The 25,954-nt window shown below is 44.9% G+C and overlaps 3 protein-coding genes across 6 annotated transcripts; 2 read left to right on the top strand and 1 right to left on the bottom strand.

The window, feature by feature from the left end:
- Nucleotides 1-3,641: 3,641 nt before the first annotated feature.
- Nucleotides 3,642-9,480, top strand: MRPL24 (mitochondrial ribosomal protein L24). Of its 2 annotated transcripts, none has more exons than XM_003768099.4 (6): nucleotides 3,642-3,773; nucleotides 7,159-7,343; nucleotides 7,436-7,531; nucleotides 7,743-7,846; nucleotides 8,324-8,454; nucleotides 9,198-9,480. In XM_003768099.4, exons 2-6 carry the CDS (start codon nucleotides 7,161-7,163, stop codon nucleotides 9,332-9,334), a joined length of 651 nt encoding a protein of 216 aa, XP_003768147.1. In that variant the 5' UTR covers nucleotides 3,642-3,773; nucleotides 7,159-7,160; the 3' UTR covers nucleotides 9,335-9,480. The 2 variants fall into 2 exon arrangements, with proteins under 2 accessions (XP_003768147.1, XP_031822649.1); XM_031966789.1 differs by lacking the exon at nucleotides 3,642-3,773 and adding an exon at nucleotides 4,455-4,608.
- A 741-nt stretch (nucleotides 9,481-10,221) lies between these two features.
- Nucleotides 10,222-18,705, bottom strand: RRNAD1 (ribosomal RNA adenine dimethylase domain containing 1). Of its 2 annotated transcripts, none has more exons than XM_031966787.1 (9): nucleotides 18,499-18,705; nucleotides 15,334-15,453; nucleotides 14,695-14,819; nucleotides 14,335-14,527; nucleotides 13,688-13,750; nucleotides 13,194-13,337; nucleotides 11,236-11,726; nucleotides 10,824-11,008; nucleotides 10,222-10,578 (listed from the first exon to the last, which is right to left on the bottom strand). In XM_031966787.1, the coding sequence occupies exons 2-9, from the start codon at nucleotides 15,442-15,444 to the stop codon at nucleotides 10,457-10,459; spliced, it is 1,434 nt and encodes a 477-aa protein (XP_031822647.1). In that variant the 5' UTR covers nucleotides 15,445-15,453; nucleotides 18,499-18,705; the 3' UTR covers nucleotides 10,222-10,456. The 2 variants fall into 2 exon arrangements, with proteins under 2 accessions (XP_031822647.1, XP_031822648.1); XM_031966788.1 differs by having other exon boundaries at nucleotides 11,316-11,726.
- Nucleotides 18,638-25,419, top strand: ISG20L2 (interferon stimulated exonuclease gene 20 like 2). 2 transcript variants are annotated; one of them, XM_003768098.4, is made up of 4 exons: nucleotides 18,638-18,801; nucleotides 19,656-20,458; nucleotides 23,226-23,426; nucleotides 24,560-25,419. In XM_003768098.4, exons 2-4 carry the CDS (start codon nucleotides 19,790-19,792, stop codon nucleotides 24,674-24,676), a joined length of 987 nt encoding a protein of 328 aa, XP_003768146.1. In that variant the 5' UTR covers nucleotides 18,638-18,801; nucleotides 19,656-19,789; the 3' UTR covers nucleotides 24,677-25,419. The 2 variants fall into 2 exon arrangements, with proteins under 2 accessions (XP_003768146.1, XP_023358049.1); XM_023502281.2 differs by lacking the exon at nucleotides 18,638-18,801 and adding an exon at nucleotides 18,818-19,128.
- Nucleotides 25,420-25,954: the final 535 nt, after the last annotated feature.

Raw genomic sequence — 25,954 nt, 5'->3', positions numbered from 1 at the left:
GGTAAGAATTTAAGATGCAGAATAATTACTGCTCTCCATTGTTTGTGGGAGATTCCCTAACCCAAAGAAATCTCAGGTAAACAAAGAACAAAACAAACAAACAGGTCTTGTGCTAGATTTGTTATACAAAGACAAAACCAAAATAGTACCTCTCCTGTAACTGTTTAAATTCTAATGGGGAGATACAAATGTATACAAAATAACTCAAGGAAAAATAACCCTAATAACTCTGTATGAGATAATGTGTGTATTCCCTGAGGAGAGAGTATTTTAGCTGATCTTTAAAGATATATATGAAGATATATAAAGGTGAGAGATAGAACATAGAATTCAGGGAATAACTCAGATTCCAGTTTGGCTAGAATGTAGATATGCATTGTCTGTTCTAATAATAGCACTATTTAATCACTTCTTTTGTCTCTTCTTTTTGAATGAAGTGTATCTTTCTGTGTGAGAGGAAGCATGATCTAATGGAGATCACGATGGATGTGGAGTCAGAAAAATCCCCTAAATTCAAGTACTACTTCTGATAGAATCAATCAATTTACTTGTGTCATGACTGGCATGTCACTCACCCTCTTGGTGCCTAGGCAACTGGCTAAGATTACAAATAAGAGAATCTGCTTTGGTGAAGAGTCCCACATTGAGAATTCATTGTAACTGATGAAATCACAGGTTCAAATAAAAAAACTTTAAATTCTTCATAGCCGTATTTCATTAATGAGTTGTAACATCACAGAATTTAGGGCTGGAAGGATCCCTAGAATTCCGGGATCCATCTAATCTAATTCCCTTGTAGGTGAGGAAACAGGTTTACAGAGATTGTGTATTTGAGCTTTGAGCCTAACTAGGTGGGTGGATAGAGCACTTGGAGTTAGGAAGAAGTGAGTTCTAAACCATTCTCAGATGCTAATTATATGACACTACTAATTTGCTAATTATTTGCCTCAGTTTCTTTATCATTAAAATGAGCTGGGAAAGGAAATGGCAAATTAGTATCTTTGATAAAAGAGTCAGATACAATTGAAATGACTGAACAATCACAACATCTATCATAGACAATTAACTTCAGTAGTGTATTCTCTAGTATATATGAAATTAACATGAGATTAATTTTATCTGCATCTGTTAAGAGGAAGAAGCGTCATACAGTAGAAAGAATAATGATTTGGAGTCAGGAGCTGGGTTTGAATCTTAACTCTGCCATTTATTTTTTTTTTTTGAGGGGAAGGGTTTGAAGCAATTGGGTACGTGACTTGCCTGGGGTCACACAGCTAGTAAGTGTTAATTGTCTGAGGTCACATTTGAACTCAGATTCTTCTGACTTCAGGGCTAGTGCTCTATCTACTATATTATCTAACTTCCCCAACTCTATAATTTACTACCTCTGTGTTCTTTGGGCAAATCACCTGTCAAACAAAGGGGTTGGACTAGATCCTATTTCCAAATCTATGATTCTTTGATCACTATTTCACCTTGTTTATTCTCCATGTTTTGTACATTTTTATAAAGATATCAACAGCCATAGGTTTTGTTGTTACTCTTATTCGTGAAGATTATCACAGGAGAATCATGTTTTCTCCACTGAAGCTTTTGCCAGACAGTCAATCCCTGTCCTTTGAGGGTCAGGGCATTCTTTGTGCTGGAGAAAAGAAGCTCAAACTTTCTACTTCTGGGCCTAAGCTGCTACTTCCCAGGTCCTTGTCATACCTTGCCATACCACGTCATACTACAGATCACACACTAATCCAAAGGCAACAGCCCTAGTTTGCTCTATCTCTACCATCCCTTAGGATGCTGTTTTGGAGAAAGACTCAGTTCATGTCAATTAAGGGAAATACAAAGATTTCAGAATAAAAAAAAATGCCTGTTTTATACATAGTATTTTATGACTAAGAAGCACTTGTTTTCAATGATTTAATTTGATGCTTATAACAGTCCTGTGATACAGATAGAACATTATTCTCATTTTTTCAGATGAGGAAACTGAGACTCAGAGATTTAACTAGCCCAAGATCATAGTTATTAAATCGCATAGTGACAATCAGAGCTCAGATTGTTTTTTTTTTTAACTCCCAATAATAGAATTCATAATATAGTAGAAAGAATTGACACACAGAAACAACTGAACAAAACAATACCTAATAGTAGCAATTCAGTCTTACAGGGCAGGACTTAGAATTGGAAAAGATCTGGATTAGAAGCCCTCTATGGACACTAGGATGAGCCTTAGCTTCCTCTTCCATAAAGAGGGGATAATAATTCTTGCACTAATTCCCTGGAGTGTTGTAGAAGTCCTTCACTGTAAGCCTGAAAGGGTGGTAGAAATGAGTTATTATTATTATAGAAAGAGAAGTGCAGCTAAAGTGTTATGTGAGATCTTGACAGAGGATCAGGGAAAGCTTTCTGGAAAGAGCAGCATTTGAATTATGCTTTTTTTTTTTTTTTTTAAATCAATGACCAAGCATGGAGAATGTGTTTTGAGCTGAGTCTACACCCATCGGATGTGTTACTTTGGTGGACATTTGAGTAGTACAATTGGCCACAGAACAGAATAAGTAGAAGGGTGTGATATAAAGCTTGGGAAAGAACCAGCAAGAGGGAGCGGCAGGAGGGACTTAAATGCCAGTTAAGGAGTTTGAACTTTGCTGGGGAGGCAATGAAGAGCCATTAGAGATTTTTGAGCCAGGAGTAACAGACCAAACAAACCAGCAGCTCTTCTGGTGGCGGTACGGAGGAAGGGTTGGAGGGAGAGAGAGATCTGCGAGTCCCCCTTGGCTGACAGCGATGGGAATGGCGCACGGGACTGGTGAGAGATGACCGCCGTAAGTGGTGGAAGACCAAGGATGGAGAAGACAGACCAAACACAACAGGTGGGCTCCCACATAAGACAGGGGATGGATAGCATCTGAGGATTGGCGATGTAGGTGGCGGTATAACGGACCAATCAGTTTCCTTCTGTAAGGCTACCATCCACCTGGATGCAGAACCTGGGAGAGGGAAGAGGGAGGCGAGACGGAGCTAGGGACAGAGATGCTCCCGGATGCATTTCCCCGTGGAACCCTAGTCTCAGAATGGGAAGCGACTTTAGAAGCCACGGACGTCCTCATTTAACAGAGAACGGAACCGAGTCTCCGTGAAACCCAGTGATTTGCTCAAGGCCCCGCTGGTAAGTGGCTCTTGAGTGAGATTCTAGATTTGTTTTTTGTATCCAGTTCCCTCCTGGCCTTCTTCTGCCTTTTATGGGAAGACTTATCCCAGAACTGGGGGATCTGGGAGGGCGGGAGGCGCAGGCTGATGGGGGAAGGAGGATGGAAAAGGGGCTTTGCCATGTGCCCTCATTCCCCAGTCATCACCACCTAGAAAATGGAGCAGCTTTTTTTGCTCCTCCTGGAACTACAATTCCCAGGCACTCCAACTTAGGACATGCGCGGAAATTCTCCGGATCGGGAAGCCCGTTCCGCCCGGGCCAGGACTCCATTGCCCGAGGTGCACCTCGGCGTTCCTCTCTCACCATTTCTTCCTTAACTACTACTCCCGACAGGCTCAGCAGCGGTGGACTGCAAGTACCAGCACTCCTGGCGGCTCGCTCTTCTACCCAACTATCTCTCCCGAGCCGGCTGACTTTTCCCAGAAAGCCAAGCGGCTCAGTTTTGTCATCTCACGTGCATAGGTGAGGGGCGGAGTCGGAATTGAGCGCATCCCAGGGTCTGGAGGTGAGGCGGTCTGGGAACTTGCTCCTTTCACCTTGTGCTGGAACGTGCTGTGTCAGGGTAAGGTTCCGGGAGATGCTGAGCCTGGGTACTGCATGTGCCGAGATGAGGAAGGGTCAGCCAGCTAAAGCTTGCAGGCATCTGCCCGCAGGAGGCGGGAGGGGACTTGGGGAGGGGACGGGGGCTTTCCCTGTGCTCTCCCCCTCCCCCTGGCCAGCGGTTCTGCGGGCGGAGACCGGGGGAGGGACTCGATGACCGGGGACCCCCCCCCATACCCCGCTGCGAGTTGGGGTGCCCCAGAAAGTTTGTTCTCCCAAAGAGGCTTCACATGGCGTGTGGGTAGCCCTTGCTAAGGAAATTGTTCTGAGTCTTCAAGGAATAGGAAGGTGGCTTTAGAGTTAGGCGGGTTTTCTCGTGTAACCCCTACGGTAGTGTGAAGCCTGGGACGTACTGACAGGACTTAGGTCATCAGAATCACAGCATTTGAGAACTGGAACAGAATCCCTTAAAGGAAGCCATCATTTATTAAGCACCTACTGTGTGTCAGGCACTGGGTTACAAGCATCTCATAATCACCTTGGGACGCAGGTGCTACTATGCTCTCTTTTTACAGCTGGGATAACGGGGCGCTTTCCCAACATCTGAGTTTGGGTTTGAACTTGGTCTGTCCCAAAACCTGTTCTGTCCTGGTCACACCACATCTGTCTATTATGCTTAGTTCTAGGCAGACATATTTTAGGACATTAATAAGCTGAAGATTCCTTAGAAGAGGGCCATTGAGACGATGAAGATCCTTCCATTAAGGAATTGATTAGAGTTTTGGGGATTCATCCTGGAGAAGAGGAAGCTCAGTAGGAATATACTGAAACTCTTTAAGAACTTGAAAGGCAAAAAGGTGGGATTCCTCTTGTTCTGTTTGGCCCTAGAGACAGAAGCGGAAGTTTTGGGTGGAAATTGCAAAGAAACACATTGAGGCTTATTTAGTCCAAAAACCCACCCTCCTACCAGCTATCCAGAAGTAGAGTGGGCTGCCATTTATCGGTTCTGTTATCCCTCCCTTGATGTCTTTAAGTAGCAACGTGGAGACCCACTTATCGGATATGTTGCGGGATCATCAGCTTAGGGGCCAGAAGGGAGTCCTACATGTCACCTCCAACCTTCTTTTGTTTTACAGTTGTTCCCTTTGTGTTAGGGGATTTGCCCAAAATCACACTAGGGGCAGGATTTGAGTGGTAGCACAGTAAAGAGCACATGTCTGGAGTCAGAAAGACTCAACTTCCTGAGTTCAAATTCATTGTCATCTCACATAGTAAGTTCTAAATCTAACCCTCTTTCTAAATAACAGTTCTTCATGTACCTAGAAAAAACTGTCAACAGACTTAAATCAATTATTTAGCACTTATTGTGAGCTAGGCTCTACACTTCCTAGCTGTATGACCCTGGGCAAGTTGCTGACTCCTCTTTGTCTCAGTTTCCTCATCTGTAAAATGAACTGGAGAAGGAAATTGTAAACCGCTCCAGGATCTTTGTCAAGAAAATCCCAAAATGGGATCATGGAGAGTCAGATATAAGCAAATCTACTCATACCTGGACAACTGAAATGTGGCCTGCTGGTTGATTTACCCGTTATACATCTTAGCCCACTTTAGTTCAGCCACCAGAGTGATTTTCTTAAAGCATAGATCTGACCATTAAACTCTTCCCTTGATAAAACTCCTAGTGGCTCCAAATTCTGTCAGCCAAAACCTAGCCCTTCATCTTAATGCCAATTCCTGCCCCCATGTGCTCTTTGATTGGTGATACTGATTTTTGCCATTCCTCTAACAAGACACTCCAGACACTTTTTCTGCCTATTCCTTTTTTTTTTTCATTCCCCTTTCTCTTTCCCTTCTTCTTTCCCTTCCCCTTCCCCTTCTCCTTCCCCTTTCTGTTTCCTTTCTTTTTTTTAATTTTTTATTTAATAGCCTTTTATTTACAGGTTATATGCATGGGTAACTTTACAGCATTAACAATTGCCAAACCTCTTGTTCCAATTTTTCACCTCTTACCCCCCACCCCCTCCCCCAGATGGCAGGATGACCAGTAGATGTTAAATATATTAAAATTTAAATTAGATACACAATAAGTATACATGACCAAAACGTTATTTTGCTGTACAAAAAGAATCAGACTCTGAAATATTGTACAATTAGCTTGTGAAGGAAATCAAAAATGCAGGTGGGCATAAATATAGGGATTGGGAGTTCAACGTAATGGTTTTTAGTCATCTCCCAGAGTTCTTTCTCTGGGTGTAGCTGGTCCAGTTCATTAGTGCTCCATTGGAAATGATTTGGTTGATTTCGTTTCTGCCTATTCCTTATGCGTGGGATGCTCACTCCTCATCTGAATCTCCTAAATTCCTTCAGTTGAGAGCTAAAACCTTACCTGTAGGAAGCCTTTCTCAGCCCCTCTTAATTAACTACCTTCCCTCTATTCATTATTTCCTATTTTTCCTTGTTTGTACAATTGTTTACATGTTTTTGCCCTGAATTGGAAGCTATTTGAGGGCTTTGCCTTTCTTTGTATCTCCAGCACTTAGTATTGAGCCTAGCTCACAATAAGTGCTAAATAACTGACAAATCTGTTGATAGTTTTTTCTAGGTACATGAAGAACTGTTATGTAGAAAGAGGGTTAGATTTAGAACTTACTATGTAAGTTACTGGACATAGTTTACTTCATTTTTTAAAAAAATTGAACAAGTAGAACTTATTTGAAAATGGCAAATGTTTCATGAAAATTAGTAAATTTTCCGAATTTGGAAAATAGCACATTGTAAAGGGCTGAAACTCTGAATAGGTACACTGCAATCAGATAACTGAGCACTTAAGGCTGATTACCTATTGGACTATACTCTTATTAGCATATACTTGGAAAATGGCCCTTCTCACTATTCTGTGCTGGCTCCATCTTTTGGCTTATACAGAGAATTATAGGTGGGATTAGGGGGTGGAGTAAGACAAGCCAAAGTCACTTTGCAGGAGGACAAGGAGGGGAGAGGAGATTGGTGGCTACCCTTGTGGAGTTTCATCTATCTCCTTTACTTCTCCCCCTAAAGACTAAGGACTTTTACTGATACTGACTCTGGCTGATCGTGAGGTCAACAGAAGCTAACTCGGACATCACAGTGCATGGTTGACCATTTAATGGAAGTTTTGAGGAACAGGGTGTCTTACATGGAAAAGGAGATTAGATGATCTTTTTGATCCCTTCTAGTCGAAATCATGTGGATTCTTTTGGGCTAGAGACAACTTTTTTGTCTTGTCAGCTTTCTCTTTCCTTTTGGTTCCTTCTACCTTGTTTTCAGTCCCTGGGTTGACTGATGACATTTCTGGTTTGAACAGCTGACTTTAGTGTTCCACTCTCCTTATCTCCTTTCACTGACGTACTTGTCTTCCCAACCTCCAGACATGCGTCTATCAGCCTTGCTAGCCATGGCAGTCAAGGCTGACTTGCCTCGTAACTACCGCTATGGAATGAGCCGACCTGGAACTATGGCGGAGAAAAAGAGAAACCCTCCCTGGAAAAGACCGCGTCCAGTTCTTGTGGAGCCTATACCTGAGGATTCCTGGAATGTGTATTGTGGGGACATGGTGAGGAATACAGAGCTGACAGGTAGGGGTGTTGGAGCAAAAGGGAGAATAAGCCTGAGGTTCTTTCTCTCCCTACAAATGTGTACCTACAGGTTGAGATCCTGGAGGGCAAAGATGCTGGGAAGCAGGGCAAAGTGGTTCAGATCATCAGGGAGAGAAACTGGGTTATCTTGGAAGGACTGAACACGGTAAGCAGGGAGTGGGACCTTCTGCACTGGGTTTTGTCAGCCCCACTTTTTTGCTCCCTTCTCTACCAAAAATCAATCAGTGATAACAGCAAAGGGAGGGATTGTGTGTTGAGCACTATCTCTCAGTTTAAATCCCCAGTATAGTCCCTGGGTGAGGTGAGAGGGGGCTTCCTTATGTCTGTTTCTGATTTCCTCACCTTTCTGTCCACAGCATTTCCGAATTGTTGGCAACTACAAGGATTTCCGGGGGACCATGGTCCCCAGCGAGGCTCCCCTGCTTTTCCGCCAGGTCAAGCTTGTGGATCCCACTGACAGGCAAGAGGGGAGGAGGATATTAACCTTCTGGAGGATTGTGAGGGCAGAAGCCTAGCATTTATAGGTAGTGAAAAGGATAGAATGCTGGACTTACAATGTCAGAAAGTCCTTATTTTGGAATCCTGCTTCAGATACTTGTTTGCAATGTGACCTTAAGCAAGCCCCTCATCATCTCTGTATATTACATCATCTGGAAAATAAGGAGCCTTTATGGTAAATTCTCACATTTCAAAAAAATGATCATCATGGTGTGGGATTGAGACAGAACTTTAGGAAATGCTGCCCCATGGGCAAAGAGCAGAGTTAACATTTTGAAGAAGAAAAGCAAGGTCATCTTTATTGCAAGAGATTATTTAGACATCACTCAGGATTTCCTAAGAGTCAGAAGAATTCAGTCTTTTATATCCTATGTAGTTGATTCTTTGTGGTTGGAGAAAGGATATGGAGTCTTACAAGTTTCACTCTCCTTCCCTGCAGGAAACCAACTGAAGTGGAATGGAGGTTTACAGAGGAAGGTGAGCGTGTACGAGTCTCCCTGAGGACAGGAAGGATCATCCCAAAGCCCGAGTTCCCTAGACCTGATGGCATCGTCCCTGAGCAGTGGATTGGTGAGTCAGGTCGTACAGGAGAGAGATCTTAATAGGGATGGGTTGCTTTTCATATGAGGAGTCTCTTGGGGTGGTATCACTGGTATGGACATTGAGTTTGAGGTAGTAATGTGGGTGAAAGATATCTGCTCTCTGAGAGGGCAGAACTAGAAGGAATATGATGAATTTGAAGCTGATGACATCTATCACTTTGGAAGACCAAGAAACCCCTTCTAATTAGGTGAGTAGCCAAAGGTACACTGGGCTTTAAGTCAGAAAGATGTGAGTTCAAATCCAGGCTCATTTACTAGCAGCATGAATACTATCTACCTTCTAAGGTTGTTCCCTCAAATGAGATGTCTGTAAAGCTTTTAGCACAGTGTTTGGCACATAGTAGGCACTTAATGTTTATTTCCCCCTTTTTGCTTTAGGATCTGTCTTTAGGATCTCAAGAAACATGCATAGTTGGGGGCTGTGGGAGAATCAGGGAGGATGGGATGAAGGGGAGCAGCATTTCTGGGGTGCTGGTTTCAGAGAGCAGGAGTGGTGGTGGGCATTTCCAGAGGCAGATTTTGGTTCAGTCTGAAGAAAACTTGCCAACAACGAGCTGCCTGCCACTGTGGACAGTGAGGCAGCTGAGCACTTCCAGAGGATGCTCAGAAAAGATTTTTGCCTGGTACAGGTCAGGCTGGGTTAGACAGCTTCTAAGGCTCCTTCCAACTCTGTAGTTTGTGTATTCCTAATGTAACATCATAACTCTACAGATGGTCCCAAAGATACATCAGTGGAAGATGCTCTGGAGAAAACTTACGTCCCCTGTTTGAAGACCTTGGGAGAAGAGGTAATGGAGGCAATGGGCATCGTGGAGACTCGAAGACACAGGAAAATCTACTGGTATTAAAGTTATAGCGGGGACTGTCTTTTATCCCACCATTGTCTCTACCCAAGATCATGACCCCAGAAGTCTGAGAAATTGCCTTATTTACTATAAAGGATTTTCTGAGGAATGTGTAGACTTTTGAGAATAAAGGAACTTGCTGAGCTACATTTCCTCAGTGATGCTGCACTGGATTAGTCAGAGTTAAACATTAAGAAAGCCTCCCAGATGTCTAGGCATGACATGCTATGAATCTAACTTTTTCCTTTCCAAAGGAAACCATTTCGCATGGTGGCAGGGAGGGTCAGAAGCCAACCTTGTTTGTTTCACAGGTGTAGAAACGACACCAGAAAGGAAAGATAACTGGACAAAGTCCTTCACCTCAAGGGGCCGCTTTCACCACATTTAAAATAAGGGGGTTAGACTGAATGATCACCCAGTTACCTTACAGTTCTAAATTCTGTAATCTGAGGACTCCATTGTGACTGAGCCAGGAAGGCAGAAATGAGACCAGTCAGCCTTGTCAGTAGGAAGGGGGGGGGGGGGGGGGGGGGGGGGGGGGGGGGGGGGGGGGGGGGGGGGGGGGGGGGGGGGGGGGGGGGGGGGGGGGAAGGATGATAGGAGTGGTAGAGGACTTAATCTAAGGGACATCTGTGAAGTACACCAGAGACCTGAGTGGCAGGGGTTCTGCATTCGGTGCCCAAGATTTACCCTTCGGGTAGGGTTTACCTACCTTCAGTCTAGGCGGTGCAGTGGATAGAGTGCTGGTCCTAAAGTCAGGAGGACTGAGTTCAAATTTGACTTCAGACACTAGCTGTGTGATTCTAGGCAAGTCAAGTCACTTAACCCCAACTGCCAGCAAAACAACAAAAATCTCCCCTTTTCTCATAACTGCATTCAGATACATGAGGCAGGAGGATTTAATTTTTTAAAATGATTTTTAGAAGGGTCATTTTTATATAACAAGTAAAAAAAAAAATCTTTAAGATACAAGAAGAGATACGGATAGACCAAAAAGTAAAAAGATGTGGTTCCCCAAGTGAGAGATAATTAGCTCCAGGACCTTCATCTCTCTCATGGCCACACATATCTTGGGAAAGTGGAAAGTTTTAAAGGATCTCGGAGTCTCTGTTTCTCTTAACACTGTCAGCTTTCCTTGATTTCCAGGTCCGAAAGTGCTGGGCCCAGTGGGGTTTTAGTGGCCACCAAGACCAAATTTCGAGGAGATAGTTCAGGCCTGAAGACAGGGAGAAGTTCTGCGTGGCAACCTGAGTTGGGAAGAAGGGAGGCTCAAGATGTTAGAAGCCGCCCTTGGGTTTCCAGCCTGGAAGCCTCTCCATGGGAAAGATCTTTTGAGTATCCCTTGGTTCCCTGGGAGGTTGGGGTTCCTTGGCATTAGAATGCAGTAGTAGAGAATAAGAGGGACAGTCTTGACGATGCTGCCTGCTGGGGCACTAAGCTGATCCTTTTCAGCATCAGCCTCTCCTTTTGCTCTACTTGTGCTGGGACTCACCTTGTTCCTGGAGGAAAAGCAGCCGATCCAGGAGGATTAGTGTCTCCACTAATGGTGCCAACAGCAGCGCTAGGCTGAAGAATGCCACTACCCGATGTTCCTGTGCCATGCAGGAGTGCAGGAAAGCCAGGTCCAGGGGCAGCCCAGGGTCTAGTCCCACCCGCTGCAGCCCTCGCCGAATATACCTGCAGGGCAGTGAGTGGCAACAAAAGCATTTTAGGGTAGTGGAGATTCCCCTCCTGAACGTGTCCTGAGATGGAACTTTTCACAAGTCCTTTCCAGATTCTACTTTAAAAAGGATTACAGGCCAAGATCTGGAGTAAGACCTCTAGCTTGGAGACATCTTCACCTTCCCAACCCTTCACTGAAGTGCCTCTTCCCCCTTGTATCCCCATGCATCCCCGTTCCTTACTCTTCCAAGGGCAGCTCATGGGCCCTTGGGATGCTTTGCACCCCGGGTCTGCAGAGTCCTGGCTGTGCATCCCGGATTACCGTCTCCAATGCCGCTCGGTAGCAGTGGGTGCGAAGGGTAGGGCCTCCTCCCCGAAGCCGCTCTGCGTATTCCTCCAGAGCATGGCAGGCACCCTCTCGGAACTTGTAGGGCAGGCTGTGGCCCTGGAGTCCACTAACCCAGCGGCTTAAGGGATAGCCCCCAGGGGTGGTCAGCTTCATGTAGCAGCAGCCCACAGATGCCAAAGCCACTGCCTCAGGACAACAAGCAAAGTGCTGTAGTATCGTCACACTTAGGTCCCCACAAGCATGGAGGCCGGTCAGGAGCAGGCGTCGAGCAGGGGCCTGAGCTGCTTCGGATGTCAGGGGAGACAGGAGATCCTGAGATAAGGCAGCTGGGTCTACCCAGCTAACAACATGATTTGGGGGGCGGTGTGAGATAGCTGGGATGATCTATGAGGGGAAGGAAAAACCAGCACTTAGCACAGTGCCTAGCATGTAGTAGGCACTTCATAAATACTTGGTACATTATAAGAGCCTTAATTCAGTAATACCTAGTTTCTAAAATAGGGATGAGGAACCTTTTTTCTGCCAAGGGTCATTTGGATATTTATAGCATCATTATTCGAAGGCCATATAAAATGATCAGTTGATAGAACTCAAACAATGGGAGGTGATTATACCTAGGATGTACCTAAAATCATTGACTGTGGTTGCCTTGGCAAATAATTTCTCACACCTATATCCTGAAAGCTGGATGTTCCCCATCCCTTCCCTAAAAAATTGAAGAATTTGAGTTAGAAAGAACATTGTTTTGGAGATAACCAAGTTCAACTCCCTAATTTGTACTGGTGATGGAACAGCCCAGGAGAAGCCACATCACTGTCACAATCACAGTAAGAGGCAAGGCTTAGATTTGAACTCGAGATCTTACCAGTTGAAAGAAAATATTCTTTCCACTTGGACAGAAGGTATCACATTGCCTTTCTTCCATATATTTAATCAGGTCAGTATTCTGCTTACCATCACCTTTCTCCAAATGTTCATAATTCTTTGGTACCAAGAGTCCTTCACTATCTGGTACCATCCTACCTTTCCAGCATTCTCTTCCAGGTCCCTTAACAACTTGGGGGGAGGGAGGGAGGGAGGACTCTAACTACCCCTAGAATGATCTTTCATTGTTTTTAGTAAATTCCGACTCCTTTATGTCAACAAATTCAATTCATGTGGGAAGCCGCTTCTGACTACTTCTTTCACCCCCCCTTGGATTTCACCTAGCAATCTGCTTCAAATCTGCCCCCCCCCCCCCCCCCCATGCTTGGTATTACTGTGTACCTGTTAAACAGGTAACACTCTGTGTGTTTGTCTCAAACTCCCTTTCTTTCCTCTGCTGTCATAATCTGTACAGCCCCAGCAAGGGTTGTGATAATCAGGGGCTGGGGATGAGATGTGGAGTCAAGATCCTTCTCCCCCAAGGTCAAGAGTGAGGGCAACAGACTGGAGTAGGCCAGGTCTTTCCTGAGGAAAAAATCTAAAATTATTTGATTCTGACAGCAGGGAAGATAGTTATAAATGCATGTCTTTCTGGCCCTAGTTTTTAGAACTGCAGAAGAACTCCCAACTGGAAATCTGGTTCAGGAATTTTTGGGAATCACTGTTACAACCCCTGTTATAAATGCTGTTAAGTATCATGAGCTGTATCATATATTGCCAGGCCCCCTCCCAAGAAGAGAAGCTTTTCACTATCTTCTTTCCAAGGTCAAAGATGGGAGGCAAAGCTGCGCAAAAAGACAGGAAAGAGACTGAGGCTGGGAGTCTAGATGTTGGAAGTGAAGACAGCTCAAGTGGAATAAGGTCATTTCTGCATCAGAGAAGCCTGGCAAGGTTTTCCCAACCATCTTCTTGGAGACAGAGTCTTACCCGTGGTTTCCTCCGTTCTTCCTTCTTCAGGGTACTAAGGAGTTCCTGGTCCAGATGCTGGGCTCTTTCCACCAGTCTCCTATCCATTTCAATGCCAGTCACGGAGAGCCCCAGACCCAAGGCCAGGAACCGGGTGAGATGACCCTGCAGCCATGAGGGTAGGGGTCAAAGTCTATCTCATTTGTCCTTTCTAGCCTTCCTATCAGGGGTTCAGAGGCCTAAGATCACATTAGAAAGTTTGGGGAAAGATTCAAATGTCCCTGTCTCAGTCGAGTCTCTTGTACATTTCCCCCTTTCCTCCCCCCCAGATCAAAGCCTTTCTTTTGCCCCTTTTCCAACTCTATACCTATAGTACCATGCCTTTATCTCCCTCTTTATTTAAACCCAGCATAGACCCAGGGTGGCCCACCGCCTAAATTCTACCCAATGTCTTAGAATTGTCTTCCCAACAGAGAGGAAGGTGACAGACCTAGGGAGGTCCCATCTGGACTTACCTGGCCAGAGCCCACGTCCACTACTTGATTGCAGCCTGTAAGATCACTCAGTTTCTTCACCAGCTGGGGGAAGGGATTTAGGAGAGCTAGAGAAATCTCTCAGCCACTGGCTCAGAAGAAGCAGAAGCCAGTGACTCAGGGAGAGAGCATCAGGGGAGTCTGCTGAATGAAGGGATCAGCACAGAAAGCCAAGATAGCCAGAAACTAGAGTAGGATGTTAGGTGGGAAAGAATATGAGAGACAGAGGAGGAAAACAGGTCCCTGCTCTTCTCAGAGAACAGAACCTGGCTTAACTTGCTCCAGTCTGGATCATGGAGTGAAGAAGTCTACCCCAGACCACCTTATCCCAACTCTACACAAATTCCACAAGCCCCAGGGGCTATGTATGTGACAAAGGGAGGGACTTGGAGACAAACACAAAGAATGCTATATACATATATACAGAGAGGCAGTCACCAACCAAGAAAGAAAGGAAAAACAGAGAAAGGTAGTAGCTAGAGGAGAAGAAACATGGGATGGGGGCAGTTGTGGCCTTTTGAGTCCTTGAGAGGAGAGAAATGGCCATATTTTCCTCCTCTGCCCTCCCCAAGTCTACCGCCCCCATACTTCCCTCAGTTCTCCCTTCTCATTACCAGGCCATTCCTCACCTCTCCCAATCGCCTTATCTCATGTTGTTTCTTGGGCTTGACATGTTTCCGGAATTGGGCTGCCAGCCGGGAGCTCTGGCTCGGGTTCTCCTGGAACTCCGATGGGCCCAGGCACTCAGGTGTCCGGGTAAAGGCCAGGGCACGGGCAGTAGCCTTCAGGGCCAGAAGGGTCAGTGGCCACACTGATCTGTACCTGAGACAGCCCAGGCCCTCCTGTGAATGTTCCCACCACAACCAGAACAGATTACTTGACCACAAAATGAGGTGCTTTGGGCAAAATGACCATGCCCATGAATTACAGATGTTTACATTAAAACTAACTCTTGATAATTCTTGTTTAGCTGAAAACTATTCCCATACCTGATCTCTTCCCCAGCACTAGGCATCTCAAGTAGCATGGTAGAAATCTGGGGTGGAGTCAGCCCATCTAGGACTTCTTGCCATGAGCTGGGGAGCTTCTCCCACAAACAGTCTGTAAAAAATTCCTACAGAATAAGAGAAAACCAGTCAGTAGCTGCATACTTTGGAGGCCCCCAAGCCGTCTGTCACTACTACCCAAGACAGGGATGTATATTTCTAGGTGTTTTGGATCCTAATTCTTAAACAGGAAAAGAGAGAAATTTTTCCTCCTATCTACTTTTTGCACGTATTTTGATGGAAAGATGGAAATTTGGAGATCTTCTTGATCTGAAAAATGAAAATTGGGCTAGACGATCTCAAAGTTCTTTTTCATTTGGATCCCAGGAGCATGAGTAGTTAACTAACTTTCCCAAGATCATAAAGACAGCAATCCCAGGGCCAGGATTTGAATTCCTGTCATCTAATACTTCTCCTTTGTACCTGGAACTTGGATCATTTAGGCTTTAGTTGGAAGTGCAATGGGAAGATGGACAAATGAAATCCCAAAATATATACTTTGCATTACCCACCCATTTCTTTTTCCATAAACACATCCCTCCATTCCTGCCCTTACACTACTCCAATCCTAGACTTATTTACAATAATGTAGGCATCCAGGATGAATCCATAGAGGGGAAGAACACGGGTCAGGTCCACAGCTAATTGCTTCCTTCCTCCCAAAGAGAGGTTCCTGGCAGCAAGGCCAGGCATCCTGAGGACCTAGAGAGCAAGCACATAGAAAACTCCAGATGAATCCTTTCCTGCTCCTAATTAAGGTTATACCTAATGTGAAGAAAGATCTGTGCAATTTAGTGAGCTTAGGCTGTCCCTAAGAATAAGACACTTTGTCCTAGTATGGGGTACTGGCTACTATGTTCAATTTTGAAGCACTTTATTTCAGAAAGAGCATTGATGAACTAGAGAGTCCTCAGAGGAGGTAAGTGAGGAAGACAAGAGGGATCTTGAGGATGTTTAGCTTAGAGAAGCCCTGGGAGGACATAATAGCTGTCTTCATTTTTCTGAATGACTATCATGGATTGGCCCAGAAGACAGACCTCAGAGCAATGGGTAGAAGCTGCAAAAAATAAGATTTAGGCTTTACCAAAGCTAAGACTTAATAACAGAACTACTGAAACATGGAATGGGTTCCTTATCACTTTCGCATCAATTCAGGGATGCAGCCCTGTGGAATCTTGTGGGTTCTGCACATAGAGACTTAGGCTGAAAGAAATGAAAAAGTTATTTCATAAAGACCTGAGAAGATTTGTAGGATATGATAGAGTTAAGTGAGCTGAACCAAAACAATTTATGATATAACATCAATTCTATGAAAACGAAAAATTTTGAAAATCTTTGACAACTGACCATTTAACAATCAACCATAATTTCAGAAGAATGATTAATGCTGTGCACTTCTTGACAGATAATGAATTGACATGCAGGAAAAAAATTTTTTTTCTAATGTGGCAAATTGTTTTGACCATGAAACAAGGGCCCTGTTTTTTTTCCCCCTATCTTTCCAATGGTTGTGAAGAGGTGGAAGAAAAAAACTTAAACTAAATGATAGATATTTTTTTAATGAATGAAAAAAACACAGGAAGGAAAGACATTTGTTTTAAATTTTTATTTTATTAAAAAATAGAAAAGGAAAGCAAAACAAAACATTGTCAAGTGCTCAGCAGAACATCAGGGAGATTTCAAAATATATACCAAATTACCAGTTCAAGAAAAGAAGGAAAGACATTTACAAAGCACCTACTATGTACCAGGTACTTTACAAATATCACATTTAAGACTCAATAACTTTGGGAAGTAGGTGCTGTTATGATTGAGGATAGTGAGGTAAACAGGTGAAGTTGCTTGCCCCAAGGTGTCACAGCTAAGAAGTGACTGAAATTGATAAGCCCCCCGCCCCCCCCCCCGCCCGTCTACTTAATTTGCCAATTATCTGAAGAAAAATGACTAATTTCCTGGCTATTCCACCAATAAGACATCCCATCTCTCTGCTTGGAAGCATTTTATTTTCTCCAGATATTCCCTAATTATTTTTGCTGAGGCAATTGAGGTTAAATGACTTGCCCAGAATCACACAGCTAGGAAGTGTTAAGTGTCTGAGGTCAAATTTGAACTCAGGTCCTCCTGACTTCAGGGCAAGTGCTCTATACTCTGCACCACCTAGCTGCCCTGATGTCCCTTATTTCTATAACACTCTCCTTCAATACTAACCTCCCTGACTTCCTTGAAGTCCCAACTAAAATCCCATCCCTGGGGTCCCAACTGGAACTGGTCAGGTGGGTAACACAGCTTTCCTTTTTTCTTTCTTAGCTAAAAACCTCCCAAGATATCTAGGGGTTAGATTTCTTTGTTAAGGACTATGTCTTAAATCTAAATTACTTTGGACCCCATTGAGGCCAACAATCAGGCCAAGCCTCAGGTGGTCTTTGTTGGATTCAGATTGACTTGAGTGAAAGGAAATAGCTAGAGAATCAGGCCAAGCCTCAGGTGGTCTTTGTTGGATTCAGATTGACTTGAGTGAAAGGAAATAGCTAGAGAATCAGGCCAAGCCTCAGGTGGTCTTTGTTGGATTCAGATTGACTTGAGTGAAAGAAAATAGCTTAGAGTATCAGTTTGGGCCAGAATCCCTGAGGGTCTTACCCTCCAAGATTGGATATTTTTGGGGAGGAGCCTAGATAAAAGAGGCCATTCTTTGCCTCAACCCTGAGCTTTTAACTACAGAATGGGCTTTGCCTCAGTCAAACAGATCTGTTAAATCCCATTACATTCAGGGATATCTCCAGTCCTCCTGATCTGGATGTTTCTGGAGGAGAAAGTGAGGCAGGTGACCTTGCACAGCTCTCCCTCCCTTACATATGGCATCACCTCCCTCTCCGAGAATACAGGACAAACATTAATCCTGGATATGGCTAACTTAAGCACATATTTGAATATATGTTGTAGGCTCTTTGAGGTTCCAAACGGTCTTTTGCCTATTTCTCTACTTCCAGCACAGAGCACAGTGCTTAATGGTGATTATTTCCTATTTATTCAGTTTACAATTTGCTCTTTGGGTGTTTTTGCGTATGTATCCAACGTTAGGCTGTCATTTTGAGATTAGGAACTGGTATTTTGCCTCTTTTTGCATCCCTAACGCTAAGCACAGCAGCTAGCTTGTAGTAGGTGCTTAGTCAATGTTTGTTTCCTATTTATCCTGTACGTTGCTTGCTTTGTGTGTGAACATATGCGTATATATATTATATGCATGTATTATATATATTATATATATATATATATATACGCACATATATGTTCGCAAGAAGCCTTCGCAGTGACATTCTAAGCTCCTTTTAGGCAGGGGCTATTGCTTTTTTTAGTACCCCCAGCGCTTAGCACGGCGATTGGCACCTTGTGGGCACTTAATAAATGTTCGCTGATTGAAAATAACTCAGAAAGGGGGGCGGGGAGAGAGATGCGAGCCGGGTCCCGGGGACCCTCTCGCTCATTGGAGGTCTCGAGTCACAGAGCCCAGACACGTGCCCGAGAAGAGGGGGCGGAGATAGCGTGGGAACGTGACGACGTCACAGAGCAGTAACGCAGGGCAACGTCTCGCGCGGAGCGGCGTGGGGCGGAGCCTCCGGGCCCTCGCAGGGATGAGGGTAAAGGAAAAGGCTACCCCAACAATCCCTGGCTCCGCCCCGCCCGTCCTCCTCCCGGAAGTGAGGCCCGACCCCACGGCGCCCCCCGGCCCCACTCCCCTCAGCCCCCTACCTTGCCGTCCGAGTTGCACTTCCACGGGGCTCGAGGGGCCGGGGAGCGCGTGCCGCCCCCGCCCCCGCCGATCCCCCCCCGTCACCTCCGCCACCGCTTCCGCTCCCTTCTCCCCAGTCGGAGTCGCTTTCCTCCTTCTCCGACTCGGGTGTCGCCTGGGTGCCCGCGGGTCCTCAGGCGCGCTCCCGTCCCACGCCTCCGCGCGTTGGCCCGCGTGCCTGCCGCCCGCAGCCGCGCAGGCGCGGTCCCATCTCCACTTCCGCCTCCGGCCGCTTCCGGCCTCCGCGGGGGCCGCCAGAGGAGGTGAGTGAAGCGCGATGGGGCACGCGCCCAGCGTCCGGCCCAGGGCTCCTCCGGCCGTGTCGGGGCTAGGTCGGGGTGGGGCCGCAGCCCGGGGCCGGAAGGCTCTCCGAGCCCCCGATTGATTCCCGCGATCCCGCCGCAGCCTCAGTTTCCCCCCTTGTTCATTCATCCTCTTCACGGGTCAGGAGCCTCCGCTCAGCCGGACTGTTTTCGTAATCACAGGACTGAAAGCCGCGGGCGTCTTAGAGTCCAATCTCCCGGTTCTAGAAATGGGGAAACTGAGGCCCAGAGAAGGGGAGGTGGACACCAAGGGCCCGAAGCGATGAGGTACATTAGCTTGTGAGGTGTTGGAAGGGGACGGATCCGAGGGGCGCAGGAAGAGCCCGGAGGATTTGGGGAGGGGGAGGAGGGCACAGAGCAGATCCGTGTGCTAGGGCTTAGGTTTGGACGAGCCCCAGTAATGATAGCAGCCGTCACGGGCCTCCTCTTTCAGGGGCAGTTGGAGGCTTTGAACCACTTTCTGCCTGGAGGACTCGAGGCAGATCGCTTCTTTTAAGCTTGAATGCCCGGCTTAGCACGAACAGGAGTGAAGCTTCGCTACGTGAGCTTCTATACGGTAGCATACTGTCTCTTAACGTCTCTATGCTTTTGAGTAAGTTGTTTACCCCTAGCCTTACTCTCCCCTGAAATACGGTAGCCTTTAAAATAGCTCCTCTGTTCCCTAAAACTTTTTAAAAGGTTGGCTGTTTTTCCTGATATCCAAGGTTATGCTGAGGCTTATGAAGAGTCATTTCACCACCCATCATTTGGGCCCTTAGACTCTGGGGTCAGTTTGGTCACTTTTCTTTCCATAGGGTATGCTACACACCTCAAGATGCGGGTCTCTGGCCTTTGGCTGGGAATAAGCCCCCAAGCTTCCCTGTTTCTAGAAGCCACTATCTGAAGCGAGATCCCTCCTGGTCACTCTTCTCTCCGATCCTCCCTGACAATGTCTACCCTAATTCTCAACTTGGACTTTGGGGACTGTTCTCCCCCAAAGAAGGCAACTGAGGGGAACCACAGGCACCAGCGTTTCATCCAACGACAAAGGCGGATACAGAGGAATCTTAAGCAGAAACAGATGCAGGTCCCTGCTAGGCCTTCAGGATCAGGTCATTCGAAACTCCAAAATAAAGGGGGGGCCCTTAGCACAAGTAGTAAACAGAAACTCCATCTCCCCCCTGCACCTATAGAGGAGACACCCACTCAGAAAAATGGAATTGAGAAGCCCTTGAATAGGAAAGTATCAACAGTGTCTTGGTTGACACCTGCTCCTTCAAGGAAGACCAGTTCAGTATCTGTGGCATCTAAGGTAGATCTCCTGTCAGAGTTTCAGAGTGGCCTCTGCCCCCTCCCACCCACCCGAACCCTCCCACCTGCGTCAGAGAAGGGCTGCAACAAGAAGATGGTGGCTCTTGACTGTGAGATGGTGGGCACAGGGCCTAAAGGCCATACCAGTTCTTTGGCCCGGTGTAGCATTGTAAGTTACAATGGTGACGTGCTATATGATGAATACATTCGTCCTCCCTGCAAAATTGTTGACTACCGGACCAAGTGGAGCGGTATCAAGAAGGAGCATATGATTAATGCCACTCCTTTCAAAGTGGCCCGGAAAGAGGTGATGGGAGTGGGGACAGGGAGGGAGGTGGGATAGGATGCCTCTGGGGTCTTTCTCTTAAAAGGGAACAATCAGGGGGGGAAAGCCTGACAGAGGTTAGATAAAGAGAAAGGCTTCTACATAGGAAAGGACTGGGCTTTAGTGAAAGGTAGTAGAGGGTGGGAAAGGATTTCTTAGTTAACATTATATGCTGAGCATAGAGCCCTGCTATGGAACTGAAACAGGGTAACCCTGCTTCCCCCCTGTTTCCTACCAAGATTTGGACAGAAACTGGAGCAAAGGATCAAGTTATACAAAGATATTTTTATTATTATGGGGAAGGAAGGATATTTGAGAAGCCTCTTGGACTAGGAGAAAAATTCAGCACAGAGTTGGAAAAGAAGATAAACAATGAAAGAAATAATGCAGAATTTAGGTGATAGAATGAATGTTTCTGGGTACTTTTTTTCCTCAGTCCTGTCACTATTCTGTCAGAGTGTAGAACAGGTAATGAGATGCTCCTGAGTGATCTCATTCCCGCCTTGGACTGCTTTTCTCTGTCACAGAGAGGAAGGGTCTAAAAGTATCCTGGAGGAAGGTAAATGCCTCCATTTTCCAAGTGCTCAGTTGCTTAGAAGTCATACAAGAATGTCAGCATTGGATGGAAACCTTAAGAAGCAGCTAGGCCATCATGCTCTTTTACAGATGAGGAAATGCAGGTTCAGAAAAGTAAAAGTCACACAAAACTAGGGCTGGACACAAGGTTCTGGACTTTACAGTATAGCATTCATACTACAAACTCTTGCTTGCCTTAGCCTGAGGCTTAGCTTAGGATCCCCTTCACCAAGTGTGGACTTTGTACTCCCTGGCTTCTCTCAGAGAACCTGTTCCTATATATAATGGCTGATGGACTGTACATCAGTTCTTAATTGTGAGTATCAAATTAAACACTATCCCATACACTTTCAGGCACTGTAATGACATTGTAGACCGAGGCTTTGGCTGCAGGATTTTTCAGGAACCTGTAGGTGGTGCCCTTGGGCCAATTCTCTGAGCTGTTCAAAGATACTTGAGAATTTATTTGTGTCCATATATCCTGTCCCAGCAGCTCCCAGTGTATAGAATTCTGTCCTGATCTCCAAGGACCCAAGGCAGGGTCCAGCCAGAGGATAGAGTTGAAAGAGACCTTAGAGGTAACTCAGTTCAACCTCATTTTAGTAATTGAAACCCTAAGAAGGGAATTGATTTGTGTCTAGTTACATTAGTGGCAAATGGCAAAGTCAATTCAAATTTAGGTCTTCTGCTCTAGTGCTCTTTCCCATACCCTGTGTCCTCTCTGGTTTATGTCGACACTGTGTAGTGAAATGGAAATATGGAGGGGAAATTCCAAATAAAAATTAAGAGGTTTCTTGAATTCTGGAAAGTTTTGGAAGGAGAATGGAGGATATAAAAGAAGCATCCCAGGAAGTGGGGACTTTTAAAGCTGGAGGTAGTTCGAGCTGAATTGAAGTCCTGAGTCCACTCTTAGGAGATGGTAGGAAATGAGGCCGATGACCAGTTGTTATTGGGAAAGAGGATCATAAATACTTGGCCTGGGTTGAGATTCTCTACAGAAAACATCTGCCTATTTGCAGATAACCATATGCTGGGTAGCATATAGACTCTAATGGAGGTAATTCCTCCATCAGCACATATCTAGCCATGAGTTTTGTCTCTTACAGAGTAGACTCCCTTGAGAGGCCATGTGCATATTGCATATTCCAGTTCCAATATGCCTGAGATACTCTGAGGACTGAACTGAGGAATTGCCTTTGGAGCAGGGATTCTTCACTTTTCATCATGAACTCCTTTGGCATTCTGACTCCTGCTTAGAACCACATGTTTAAATGTCTGCTAAGGAAATCAACTATATTGAGAATATGGTTCTCAGAAGTATTTTTTAAAAAATTAAGAGTCCTGCTTAAGAACCCTTGTTTTATGATTTGTAACCTATTCACTTGACCCTCAGAAGTGGTGGCATATTATTTTTTGAGAGTGATTTTGATTTTTGAAACAACCAGAAGTCATTTGGAGCCAAATGTGGCAAATAAAAGTGAGTGATAAAGCTAGGAAGATGTAATTTTTGATTTTTAGAAGGAAAGTTGTAATTATATAGTGAGACTTTTTTTTTAAGAGAGGCAATATTAATACAGTAGAGTAGAAAGAGCATAGGCCCTGGTTCATTGATCCTTGGTTCAAATCCTACCTTTTGCTTTTTAACCTTGGAAAAATCATTTAACCTGGGCTTTGATTTCCTCATCTCTAACATGGATTATATCCTTTGAGGTCCTTTTCAGCTCTGAATCCATAATCGTTTTCTTACTCCCCCAACTGTACTCATTCCTAACGTATAAGGTGGTCTAAATTTCTACTGGATTGCTAGGTTTGTCTCTTATACGTTAGGAATGAGTACAGTTGGGGGGAAGTAAATTTATCATTGGGTTGAAGAGTTGGTGGGGGAGAAAGAAGCAATATTCTATTTCCAGTTCATTCTGTTTCCAGTTCCAGATTGAATAGAGCCAAAGAAATCAGCCTATTTTCATCTGATTAAGCTAGGCAGAGGTGTTTTGAAGGAGGGAAATTACAGAGACAGTTTGACAGGAGAAAGATAGTTTGTGGAAGTGTAGTGGCTCTTGAGAGGGACACACTGGACAAAGAGGACATAGAAGGGTTGTATCAGCTAAGCAGGGCTATACTGTGTTATACATGGAGTCTTGAGAGACTTCAACTACTTTTTTCTGAATTTCAGATCTTGAAGATACTTGTTGGCAAGATTGTAGTGGGCCATGCCATCCACAATGACTTCAAAGCCCTCCATTACTTTCACCCCAAGCCCCTTACCCGAGACACTTCCCGAATTCCTATCCTTAATTCCCGGGCTGGCTTCCCTGAGAATGAATCAATCTCTTTGAAGCGTCTGACCAAGCAGCTGCTCCATCAGGACATTCAGGTAAGTTAAGTGGGTGGGGATGAGTGGAGATTTTTCAAGCTCCAGAAACTTCCCCTTCATATACCAACCCCCTTCTCCCCCCCGCCCCTTCCTCCCCAACTTATGGGTTCCAATGGTTCTTTCAACTTTCTTTTCCTAGGAGTTAGCCCCTTTAGCTTTGACTGATTGGATGTCTCTAGTGTGGAGGTCAAAGGGGGATAGCCCTTGGGTGAAAGGCCAGGCCCTAGTCCTGCTTCTCATTTGCTATATGTGACTTTTCCCAACTCATCTGCCTTCTTTAGGCTTCACTTCCTCCATCTGCAAAAATGAGGAGGGTAATAGCTCTCCTCATTTCTTCACAGCTTGATTTTGGGAATAAAATGATGGTAATAATCATGAGTAGATAGGTCCCAGAATTGGGTTTGTCTAAGAGGAAGATAAGATTTCTTCTAAAGAATAGTCATAAAAAGTACAAACAATTAACGATATGATCTTACTATGCCAACTTAAGGGAAATACCAGTTATTCCCAGAATTAAACCTATCTCCTGAGCCACATAGAAAAGGGGAAAAGAACTGAGCAAGAAACTAGAGAAGAAATAATTTGAGGGCTAATAGTATCCTTAATTTGAAGGGCAGTTGACTGAAAGTGGAAGGTGGGTTTTATAAATACAGAATAAGATGGAATTAACAGATATCAGGAAGGATGGCATAGATTTCCCAAAGATGGAACTCTGAAATGAGGAAATGAAAGTTCACAGTAGGGCTCTATTTCTAGGAAAGCCTGACTATCAGAGGAAAGAAGAGATGGGTTTTTGGTTGTTGTTGTTTTTTTAATCTGGATGTATGATATTTAAGGAACTCTTGGTGCTGGAACTCCCTCTACCAGGGCAGAGCAGTAACTATTCTGCTTGCGGCAATAAGAAATTAAATTGATTTGCCTAGAATCATATACCTAGTAACAGTCAAAAGGTGTGGCCTGAACCAGGTTCTTCCTGATTCTAATGCTAGTCTTCCATCTACTACAGCAGTGTCTTTGGCAGGCCAGACAGAAATAGGATCAAGAGAAGGGAGTTGGTGCATAGGGAAATAAAGAAAAAATGCAGAAGCAGCATCTTGAAGCCTCAATCTTTCTTTCATCCCTTTTTCCCTTAGGTAGGGAAGAGCGGACATTCCTCAGTTGAAGATGCCAAGGCAACTATGGACCTCTACAAACTGGTGGAAGTTGAGTGGGAGCAACAGCTGGCCCGGGCTCCTCCCTCTCAGGAGTAGGGGAGGTGGGGTTTGGGGACTGGTGGTCATTTCGGAGAGAATACATCAGACTGAGGATAAACAGGACTTAGGCTGGAGCTGTTGGGAAGTGAGTCTATCCCAGACCCAATCTCTCCAACCATAGACCATTGAAATTTTTACCACGGGTGTTGTGTCCTATTTGTCTAGAATGTTTTCTCTCTCCGTCCCAGTGAAAGGATGGGATAAGAGGAAACTTTGAAAGCCAATCTTGCTGCCTGCCCCTTACATTGGTGTTTTAAGCTGGTCACAAGACCCAGCACGCCTTGTTCCAGCCAGGCAACTTGACTAACAGAACAGGGCTGGGACATGTAGTTTCCCCAAATATCTCCCCTAAATCATTACGATCGTGATGAGTACTTTTGTCCCAAAGTACCATTAGTCAATGCCACTTTTTGCCCAGGACACCCTCTTCTTCCTGTCCTTGATAACTGGAGGAGTCACCTCTGATGATCAGTTGATTCTCTGTTTTTTCACTGGGATGTAGGAAGCAAGAAAATCAACTTTTTCATGGTTAAATTTTTTCAAAATATCCTCTTCCCTAAGGGGAAGAGGTATTTGAGTCCTAGGTGCCTGCTGAGAAAGCATTTATGTTTTCAATGCTCTCCTTCACGTTAAGTGAAGCCTCTAAATGCCCAAGTTACTGCCTTGTAAACTCACAAAGGAATTTTTATAAAGGAAGAAGTATTGTTTCTTTGCTACTTATTAAACAGATTTCAAGACAATGTATTTTGCAAAAGAATGCATAATATGGGCTAACTACAAGTATTTCAGTAAAGGAGCTTCCTGGTTTGTGAGTTTGAAAACCCCTGAACAGCACCCAGCATATGGATAAAACCAATCATACAGTCTCATCTTCACAAACATTACTAAGCATCTTCAGGTTGCTATTCTGTAGCATATTCTTCGTTCACAACTTTGCTTCACATTTCCTACTTATAAATCAGTCATGTGGATAATAACGCAGCAAGATTATACAAGATGGCTCAAAGTGTGGCATCTCAAAGCCAGTACACATGTAAGTTTAGTTGGTATGTCTCTTAGCAGAGAGTGCATCTGAATGCTCTGTCATGGTCCCACCAAGTCTAATTATGTGTTCAGTTTTGAGTGTACTCCATTTTCAGGAGAAATACGGATAAGTTTGGAGCTCATCCAGAAGTGGCCACTGTGGGGATTTGAAACCATGTTAGAAGCCTGCTTGATGTGGAATAGGTGTAGTTAAGACTGAAGGAAGAGACATTTGAATGTGTCTAGATACCT

This window comes from Sarcophilus harrisii, chromosome 4, assembly GCF_902635505.1.
Source record: "Sarcophilus harrisii chromosome 4, mSarHar1.11, whole genome shotgun sequence".
Lineage (NCBI taxonomy): Eukaryota > Metazoa > Chordata > Mammalia > Dasyuromorphia > Dasyuridae > Sarcophilus > Sarcophilus harrisii.
Note: the sequence above shows the minus strand (reverse complement) of the source record. Positions and strands in the feature narration are given on the sequence as shown.